The sequence below is a fragment of the Carassius auratus genome, unplaced genomic scaffold, assembly GCF_003368295.1.
Source record: "Carassius auratus strain Wakin unplaced genomic scaffold, ASM336829v1 scaf_tig00214538, whole genome shotgun sequence".
NCBI lineage: Eukaryota > Metazoa > Chordata > Actinopteri > Cypriniformes > Cyprinidae > Carassius > Carassius auratus.
This window is the reverse complement of record NW_020527698.1, coordinates 24,374-35,138: the sequence shown is the minus strand read 5'-3', so window position 1 is coordinate 35,138 and position 10,765 is coordinate 24,374. Positions and strand designations below refer to the sequence as shown.

Genomic DNA, 10,765 nt, shown 5'->3' with positions numbered 1-10,765 from the left:
TCTTGACACTTTTCTGAAAGCAAATGAACTTGAGAATTTCCTGAAAAAGACTGATCTTGACAATTTTCTGAAAGCAAATGATCTTGAGAATTTCCTGAAAAAAACTGATTTTGACAATTTTCACAAAGAACCTACCATTGACAATTTTCACAAAGAATCCTGCCATTGACAATTTTCACAAAGTACCTGCCATTGACAATTTTCGCAAAGAACCTGCCATTGACAATTTACCTGAAAATGATCTCGAAAAGCCTTTGAAAAGTCTGAAAAACAAGAAAGCATTCTCTGAAACTCTACCTCAATCTTCATCTATGCCTCAGTCTTCCTCTCTGCCTCTCTCTACTACTAAAATACTAAGATGACTGTGAATGATGTCTCTGCTCTATCTCCACAGACTTCTTACATCAGTGGTTCTTTCCATCAAGGAGATTACCGTTTTGGTCGGAATAGGGGAAGTCAATGTGGTGCAAACTGTTTAACTGCAATTATGATGAGTAAGATGAAAAATGTTTTGCAGTGGACGAGAAGTGACCTGAATGCTGTTCTGATCCATGGAGATGACCTGTACAGTGCCATGAGAGACGCAGGGAAAATCAACGATCCTGAATCAGGCTTCATAGCTGTTCATGAGCTACCAGACACACACACACTTAAAGATAGTCGGTTTTCAATAAACTATGGTGAAGCATTGACTGGCTTGTTTGGTGTCAATAAATATGATGGAGAACTACAGGGGTATGCGATGTCATTTGATGAAGCAGTAAATCGAGCATTCCAGAGGTTTGATACTGTTTTAGTGAATATTAAGCTAACCATATGTGCAGCTGTCAGAGAAGGTTCCTGGTATGCAGTGATTGATCCACATTCAAGACGAGGTGATGGCAGATGTGTAGCTGACGGTAAGAGTGTAGTGGTTTACCATCGTAACTTGCACTCGCTGATTGTTCATTTCCGGAAACTTGCTGCGTCTATAAATGCACGTTACCAGGAGTTTGAGGTAACGGGGGTCAAAGCAGTTATGACTGGCAGAAAACGGCCATTCTGGCAAGTGATCGAGAACGCTGGTCCAGCAGAAAATGAGCGTGAAGGTGAGAAGTCGGACGTGGAAGTTGATGTTGGGTGCAGTCGATTTCTGAATGATTTCATGGACAAAACATCTGTGAAAGAAACGTGTGCACAACAGCGAACAAAAACGCAATACTCAAGTAATGAAAATGCAGGTGATGTTACATTCCTTTCACAAACTGCTAATGTTTCTGTACGGTTTAGTCCATTAACATTTGAGCAACAAAAGGGTGTTTGCTTAAAGTTAAACATTGCAAACATTGTAAAACAACAAAACGATCCAACTGAGACTGTTGAAGTGGTTGAGCCTTGTGAAACGAACAAGACTGTTGCAGATGGAAACTCTTTTTTTAGAGCATTAGCCTTTGCTGTAAGTGGATCAGAACGAGAACACCGAAAAGTGAGACGGGCTGTAGTTACACACATTCTGCAGAATGAAGAAAAGTACGTACAGTATCTCAAACAAGGATACAGCTCTGTACCAGACTACATTGCCAAAACAAGAATGAAATTCGTTGGAAATCTGGCAACAGAGATGGAAATACAAGCAGCCAGTGATTTAATTGGCACAGACATATTTACATACAGTCGAGAGAAATGGTTTAGATTTTCATCTTCAAATGCTTCCTTTAATGCACATGGTTGTCAAGACGGTGGCATATATTTGAAATATGAAAACAGCTGCCATTATGAAGTTGTTGTATGTGGAAAGAGCAAGGATGGTAACTGTGTATTATTTTGTAAATCACCATCTCAACATTCACTGTCTGATCTAGCATCAAATGTGTCTTTAAAGTCACTTGAGGATTCTAGTGAGAAACTTGACTGCAGCAATAGTACAGAGTTCAAAGAAGAAAAACAAATGAAGGCAAAGAAAAGATTACATGAGGATGAAGAAAAACAAATGAAGGCAAAGAAAAGATTACATGAGGATGAAACTTACATTTCAATTATGAAATCCATCAATAAAAAATACAAGAAAAATGAACAGCATAAAGGAAAAGTGAAGAAAAGTGTGAACAAATACAAATTAAATGATTTACACTGCAAAGCTGTGTCAGAAATGGAAGCGGATGTTGACTGCAGTCAATCTTTGACTTGTGTCACAAACACAGATAAGATATCTGGGAATGAAACGTGTGTAGAACAGAAAACAGAAACGCCTTTATACCCAACAAAAGAAAATTCAAGTGATGTTGAATTTGTTTCAGAAACTGTAATGTTTCTTTACAGTTTAGTCCATTGACATTACAGCAACAAAAGAGTGTTTGCTTAAAGCTAAACATCGTAAACATCATAAAAGAAGACAATAATCCAAATGAGATTATTGAAATGGCTGAACCTTGTGAAACAAAAAGTATTTTGGTGATGGTAATTGCTTTTTTAGAGCAGTAGCTTTTGCTGTAAGTGGAAGTGAAGAAGAACACAGAAAAGTGAGACGGGCTGTAGTTACACACATACTGCAAAATGAAGAAAAGTATGTACAGAATCTCAGACGAGGATACAGCTCTGTACCAGAGTACATTGCCACATCAAGAATGAAATATGTTGGAACTTGGGCGACAGAGATGGAAATACAAGCAGCCAGTGATTTAATTGGTGTAGACATTTTTACATATACTCGAGAGAAATGGCTTAAATATAAATCTTCAAACATCTCCTCTAGACAGAGCTGTCAACACCATGGGATTTATTTGAAGCATGTGAATAGCTGTCATTATGAAGTGGTTGTATGTGTAAAAACCAACAACAATACCTGTGCTTGCTTTTGTAAAGCTTCTCAAGGTTCAGCCTATAATATACATTTAAAAGCTAGTTCAAAGGTATAAGCTTTTAAGGAGAGACTGCGATATAGTCGTGATCATGATTTTAAAGAAAAGAAAAAAATGGAAACTAAGGAAAGATATGATGAGAATGAAACTAAAATAGTACTAAAAAGTACGAAGAAAACAAATGGCATCAGGAAAAAATACGCAAATACAGCACAGATAAATACAGACTGAATGATTTGCATTGTGAGGCTGTAAAACAATACAGCATCCAAAAGTACCATACAGACAAAGCACATAAAGACACTGTCAAACAGTTGAGTATTCATAAGTATAATGAAAATATAGCACATAGGGAGACTGTCAAAAAGATGAGCATTCAAAAATATAATGAAAACACAGAACACAGAGAGTCGGTCAAAAAGATGAGCATTCAAAAATATAATGAAGACACAGAACACAGAGAGTTGGTCAAAAAGATGAGCATTCAAAAATATAATGAAGACACAGAACACAGAGAGTCGGTCAAAAAGATGAGCATTCAAAAATATAATGAAAACACAGAACACAGAGAGTCGGTCAAAAAGATGAGCATTCAAAAATATAATGAAGACACAGAACACAGAGAGTCGGTCAAAAAGATGAGCATTCAAAAATATAATGAAGACACAGAACACAGAGAGTCGGTCAAAAAGATGAGCATTTTAAAGTATAATTCAAATAAAACACACAAAGAGATGGTTATAAAATTACAATGTTCAGAAATATAAAACTGATTTTACTTTTGTTAATAATATAAAAATGAGAAATGCTGAAAGACAATATAAATCACAGCTAAAAATGAAAGAGATAGACTATGTAATTGAACAGTTTAAACAAAAAATATCTACAGGTCCTGAATATGTTTGTTCAGTATGTCATCGTTGCTGCTTTAAAATGCAGGTAAAAAAGTGCAATCAAAATAAATACCTTCAAAATCAATCCAAGCTGGTTGTATGGCAGAAAAATGTATTACACTGAAATATCTGCATGACTGTAATACAGATTGTAGTGAAAACTGTGTCTATAAGAACAGTCCTGCTGCGTCTTTATGGATTTGTCACACATGTGATACAAAAATCTATGAAGGTAAAATGCCAGCTGAAAGTGTTGCAAATAATCTAAGTTTGGATCCTATTCCCACTGAACTGAGTTCTTTAAACTCTCTTGAGCAACATCTAATAGGAATGAATATTCCATTCATGAAAATGCTGGCTTTGCCACGAGGAGGACAGAATGGAATTTGTGGCCCTGTCGTGTGCATTCCATCTAATGTTTCAGAAGTAGTGAATGTTTTACCAAGATCAGAAAATGATTTTATGATACCAATAAAGCTTAAGAGAAAACTGACATACAAAGGGCATTATGAGTATAAATTTGTGAATAGTGATAAAATTAAAACAGCATTGACATATTTAAAGGAGAATAACAAATGGTACACAGATGTTGAGTTTAACAAGACTTGGATTAATCCTCTGGGTAAAATAGAAGAGGAAATGACTGATAAAACCGAAAACAATGATATGGATTTGGACAACTGTGAGGATGTGCGTATTAACGAAGAGCAAAACATTGACAATGATGATAATGAGATGAGTGATGAAACACTTCAATGATCGACAGCAGCATGGTTTGTTTATGGATTCATGTTTGCAGCCAGTGGACATTGCTCAAGAGGTTTTAGATCAACACTTTGATGGTATTATGTCACTTGCACCAGCAGAGGGCAATAATCCAGTGAGAATGTTAATGGATGAAACTAATGAAGCCAAATGTTTTCCAGTTCTGTTCCCAAAAGGAAAAGGTACATTTCATGATTCAAGACCTGAGAAATTAACATTGTCTAGGTATTTAAACAACAGAATTTTAAATGCAGATGGACGTTTTGCCCAAAACCTCGATTACATCTTTTATGGACAATATTTGTCTGAGCTCAATCAAATTATGTCTAATGTATCGATTGCTTTGAGGAAAGGCTATGATTCAAACAACAAAAGAAAAATTACCTCAGAAATGCTGACAAACAAAGATTCACTTCAAATGATTTTCAATTATGATGAGGGTTACAAGTTTTTAAGGCCAGTGAGAGGAAGTCCTGTTTTTTGGCAAGCTGTTCAGAAGGATTTGTTTGCAATGGTGAGGCAACTTGGGATCCCAACATGGTTTTGCTCATTTTCCTCAGCTGACTTGCGATGGCCAGAATTATTGCAGTGTATTGTCAAACAAGAGGGTTGTCAAACTCCTATTGATGAACTGGACTGGTCTGATAGATGTGGGATGCTGAAACGAAACCCAGTAACTGCTGCCAGAATGTTTGATCATCGATTCCACTGTTTTCTGAAAGATGTCATTATGTCACCAGCTCAACCCATTGGAAAAATAATAGATTATTTCTATCGAATTGAATTTCAACAACGTGGATCACCTCACACACATTGTCTGTTTTGGGTTGAGAATGCACCACAAGTCGACAGAGAGGACGATGATGAAGTTGCAGCATTTGTTGATCGTTATGTCACTTGTGAAATGCCACCTGAAGATGAAACAGAAATGCATGAAATTGTGAGCACTGTCCAACAGCATAGCAAAAGACATGCAAAAACATGTAGAAAGAAAGGCACTATATGTAGATTTAACTTTCCACGTCCACCGAGCAAAAATACTTTCATTACAAGAAGCAGACAAACAGATAAGAATGAAAAAACAACAGATGATGGACAATGTGAAAGTAAAGACAAAAGAGTAAACTATTCTAAAGAGATATCAAAAGAATTAGCTGAATCCATAATGAAAAAAGTAAGAGAATGTTTGCTGAACAGTGATGCTGTCTTTGACTCTGTTGACTCTATGTTTGCATCTATTGGTATAAATCAAGAGATATTTGAATGCGCTTATAACAAAATGACAAAGAAAACAAATGTTGTGCTAAAAAGGAAACCAAGTGATGTATGGGTAAATCAGTATAATAAAGATCTTTTGCGATGCTGGAATGCAAACATGGACATACAGTTTGTTGTTGATGCTTACTCTTGCATAGTGTATATAGTTTCCTACATTTCCAAAGCAGAGAGAGAAATGGGATTGCTGCTGGCAAATGCACAGAAAGAAGCACACAAGGATGGCAATATGGATGCAAAACAAGCTTTAAGAAAACTTGGAAGTGTTTTCCTCCACAATAGAGAAGTGTCCGCCCAAGAGAGCGTTTATCGTTTGACTAATATGAGATTAAAAGAAGGATCGAGGAAAGTGGTCTTTATTCCAACTGGTATAAATACAGTTAAAATGACTTTACCTTTAAATATCATAAATAAAAAGGCTGAAAAGGAAGAAATAGACAATGATGAAATATGGATGAAAAGCATCACAGACAGATACAGAGCTCGTCCAAAAACTCAAGAATTTACAGGAATGTGTTTAGCGTCCTTTGCATCAGAATACAGAGTTCTGTCCAAATCTGAAAAGTCATGCACAGACCGAGTAAAACTGGAAAATGACATGGGGTTTGTGAGAAAAAGAACTCGAACAGATTTTGCAGTCGTACGATATGCTCGTTTTTCACCAACTAAAAATCCTGAAAATTATTATCAAAGTATTTTGGAGTTATTTTTGCCTCATATTTTGCAAAGTCAACTGAAACCACCAAATTTCACTTCATATCAGGAGTTTTATGAGACTGGATTTGTCACATTGTATAATGATGAACTTGAGTCAGTGAAAATCATAGTGGACACAAACAGGTCAAAATTTGAAAAAGAAGCAGACAGTATACAAAAAGCTCAAGATGACTTAGAACAACATGGACCAATGGAAGACGCTTGGGCCCAAATCTGTCCAGAAGCAGAACTTGAGCGTTTAGAATGTCTGGATACTAGAAAAGAACAAGCAATAGAAACAGAGGAAGGTGATGATGTCATTCCCGATCTACTACCAAATGTTCATGGTTTCACATTAGAAAAGAATCCTTGTGCTATGACAAAGAAAGATGCAATGTGTTTGCTGCGTTCTTTGAATGAGAAACAGTCACAAATCTTTTATAAAGTGCGGCAGTGGTGTCTAGCAAAAGTACAAGGTGAAAACCCAGAACCATTTCATGTGTTCATATCTGGGCCTGGAGGAGTTGGAAAGTCAGTTTTGATTAAAGCTATGTATTATGAAACCTCTCGCATTCTATCAAAGTTATCAGAAAACCCAGATGAGACTCATGTGCTCTTAACAGCTCCGACCGGTGTCAGTGCGTTTCACATAAATGCAAAAACTATACATTCAACTTTCTCTATTGGAACAAATGCTACATTGCCATATCAGCCACTTGGAGATGAAAAAATTAATTCCTTGAGAGCAAAATTTGGAAAACTGCAAATATTAATAATTGATGAAATTTCAATGGTTGATCATAAACTTTTGGCATATATTCATGGCAGATTGAGACAAATCAAACAAACAGGAGATTATTCAGCATTTGGAAAAGTCTCAGTAATAGCAGTCGGAGATTTTTATCAACTTTCTCCCGTCAAAGGAAAACCACTTTATACTGAACCAGTCAACAGTGTGAATCTTTGGGAAACTCACTTTAGTGTTGTTGAACTAACAGAGATCATGAGGCAGAAGGACAAAGAATTTGCTGAATTACTAAGTCGTTTAAGACTACGTAAAAAGGATGAACCAATGCATGAAGGAGATGTTGCTATGCTTAGAAAATGTGAAACAGGTGATGGTGATGATAGTACAGACATCCACATTTATGCAACAAACAGTGAAGTTGATGTACACAACATACATATGCTGCATAAATTATGCTCAGACACAGTTACTGTAAAAGCACAAGACTTTGAGAGAAATGCTAAAACTGGCCGAATGGAAGAAAAAGATGGGCATCATTTCCGAGTTCATAACAGCTGTTTAGAAAAATCCCTTGAATTAGCTATTGATGCTCGAATAATGCTTATAAAAAATATTAATGTTTCAGACGGTCTTGTGAATGGAATTTTTGGCACAATTAAAGAATTCTGTTACGATGATAATGAAACATTTCCCTCGAAAATATATATTGAATTTGACAAAGAGCAAGTTGGTAAAGAAGCAAGAGCCAAACATCCGTGTTTAAAACCTGGACTGGAGAAAGCAACACCAATTGAACCTGAAGAAGAGAAAGTAACCAATGATGGTGGTGTCAGAAGGCAGTATCCTATCAGACTAGCTTGGGCTTGCACAGTTCATAAAGTACAAGGCCTAACAGTGGACAAAGCTGTCATTTCAATGAAAAAGATATTTGCTGCAGGACAAGCGTATGTAGCATTAAGTCGAGTGACCTCTCTTGATGGGCTCATCATTGAAGATTTCAAAGAAAACGTTATTTTTGCAAAAGATAACATTGAGCAAGCACTACAGAATATGCCTCCATTCATTCTTCCATGTGAAACAACAGAAACTTTCACATACAAAATGATGTTACATAATGTTGAAGGACTAATCCCACATATATTAGATATTCGCCAAGATAACAGATACTTTGAAGCAGATATGATATGTGTAACAGAGACATGGTTGAAACCAAACAATGTGGAGAATGAAGTGTGTCTTGATGGGTACTATTTCCATGGAAAAACACGTGGTGCTGCATATGACACAAGTGAGGATGTTTTTGCTAAACTAAAAGAGGAAAATCATGGTGGTGTTGGAATATATCACAAAGAAAAAGTCAAAGTTTCTCTAATGGATTTACCGTGCATGAACATGGAATGTATGATGTGCAGAATAGAACATCTGGACACAACTGTGGCAGTTGTATATAGACCGCCATCATATAACATTGCCTTGTTTCAAGAGAAGTTGACTACCTTAGTTAATGAAATTAACTGCTTACCAGGTGGGAAAATAATTCTAGGAGATTTCAATGAAAACCTTTTCAATCACTCAAGTATTGATCATCTTATGCAACATTCTGGTTTCACACAAATTGTTGAGAAACCAACAACTGAAAATAATACACTAATTGATCATGTATATGTGAAAGACATTGACTTGGAAAAAATAAAGATTGATATTATGCCCACTTACTTCAGCTATCATGATTGTGTTGTGCTGAAATGGTTAGCATAATCAAATCGTCCAACAAGATGGGGGGAGGGGGGATACAGAGGTGAATTTTAAATGTGGACGGCCTCTGTGGGAAAACATACTGCCTTCACATGCTATCGGAATCATTGTGCACCAAACTACCTTTAAATAAGCAATGTAAATGTTGTTTTAACTGTGAGATACCTGTATACCTTTGTTCTGGTCCTTGATAAGGCCTGTGCATTTGACTAATGAGAATTATGCTAAATATGAAATTCCTAGTTCAAAATTTTAAAACCAGTATTATATTGAGTAAATGTCTTCAACATGAAGGTATCAATCAATAACATTTAGTAAATAATAAATAAGCAAAAATACACTTGTCTACCAACTAAATGTATATTGTTTCACACATCAAAGTAAGCATGACAAAGTCATGATTTTCTCTTGAAAAGCAAAAGGTAGGACATTTTCGATAGCATGTGAAGGCAGTATGTAGCACTGTACTATTACTGGGTGTTAAGGCCATGAATTTTTCATACTGAAATTCCAATTATTATATTCAGCTATGTTAATATAAGTCATTATTAATATATGTATGTGTGTGTGTGTGTGTGTGCATATAAATCATTGTTTTAAGATAAAACCCATTAATACAATGGCCTTAACACCCATCCAATTTTTTTAACTACTTTTTATTATATTATCAATATTTTTCATTCATTCATTCACTCATTCATTCATTCATTCATTTTTTTCCATGTATTTTTCTTAAACAATGTAAGTACAAAATGTCTATGCAATGTCCTTGATTATACTGTTATACTGTTACCACTAATTAAATTCCTAATGAATTGCTATGAAAAGTTTTGTACATAAAAAGGAATCGTTTCCAGCAGAATGATTGAAGCATGAAATATTTGCTGATTCATCCTCATCAACACTGCAAATATTTAGAAAGAGGTAAGATGATTTCTGTCAGTTAACATACTGATAAGTTTTATTACATTAATATAACATTAAAACATTTACCACTTTCTAATGTTTATATTAGAAACATAATATCTTAAATCATTACATATTGCAGTTAAATTTACTATTTACTCATTTAATACAAAGGTTTGTAAAAAATAAATGATTTGTGAAAAAAAGGAATTTTCCTAATTAAAATCTTATCTTCTTTAGGTACACCACAGCGTGTTCAGAATGATGACAACATTCCATCCAATGTAACTGCATGGATAATCATACAAGAAGGAAAGCTTTGACTGCACAGAACTTTGAGTATACCATTGCACCACCATGAACATCTTGGACAGGGGATTAAAGGCAGGTTGGTTTCATGGATTCAATCTGTAAACATCAAATATTGACTATCGTCTCTATGCCTCTCTTCAACACCAACTTATATTCATGGGATGACTCTACTTTTTTTTTCTTTGTCCAATTTTATTGACTTTGCACCGACTGGAGCTTTAGATTTCTGTTCTTGGATCTCATTAGTGGAGAGGAACATAGTGCTGTGCTCTTATACTGGCATCAATATCAAATATTGTTGTCCTGAACATTGTAAAAATGGCAATATATTTTTGATTATCTTAGTTAAAACTCAATTTGAACTGGAAGCAACTTTTGTTCATTGCTCCACACATGGACTCTGTAGACCTTGAACTACACCTGACACCATTCACCTCAAGGCAACCTACTTAACAACGAAGGACTGATTATCTACTCTCATTTAGAGAATGTTTTCTCCAGAGTCTGTGTCTCCTTCAAATCTCCAGCATGTCTCCAGTGTTCTTCTCCTCTGTTTCTGCATGTCTCCCTGTCTTTGG

At 35.6% G+C, this 10,765-nt stretch overlaps 2 protein-coding genes across 2 annotated transcripts; both read left to right on the top strand.

The window, feature by feature from the left end:
* The first annotated feature begins 352 nt into the window (after positions 1–352).
* On the top strand, positions 353–2,311 carry LOC113092281 (uncharacterized). The gene has a single exon (XM_026257855.1). The coding sequence runs from the start codon at positions 359–361 to the stop codon at positions 2,309–2,311; it is 1,953 nt and encodes a 650-aa protein (XP_026113640.1). The 5' UTR covers positions 353–358.
* Positions 2,312–3,601: 1,290 nt separating this feature from the next.
* On the top strand, positions 3,602–10,021 carry LOC113092282 (uncharacterized). Its single transcript, XM_026257856.1, is given in 3 exon segments — positions 3,602–3,803; positions 3,806–4,483; positions 4,485–10,021. Coding segments are annotated over 3 exon segments (5,334 nt in total). The 5' UTR covers positions 3,602–3,635; the 3' UTR covers positions 8,973–10,021.
* The last annotated feature ends 744 nt before the right edge of the window (positions 10,022–10,765 follow it).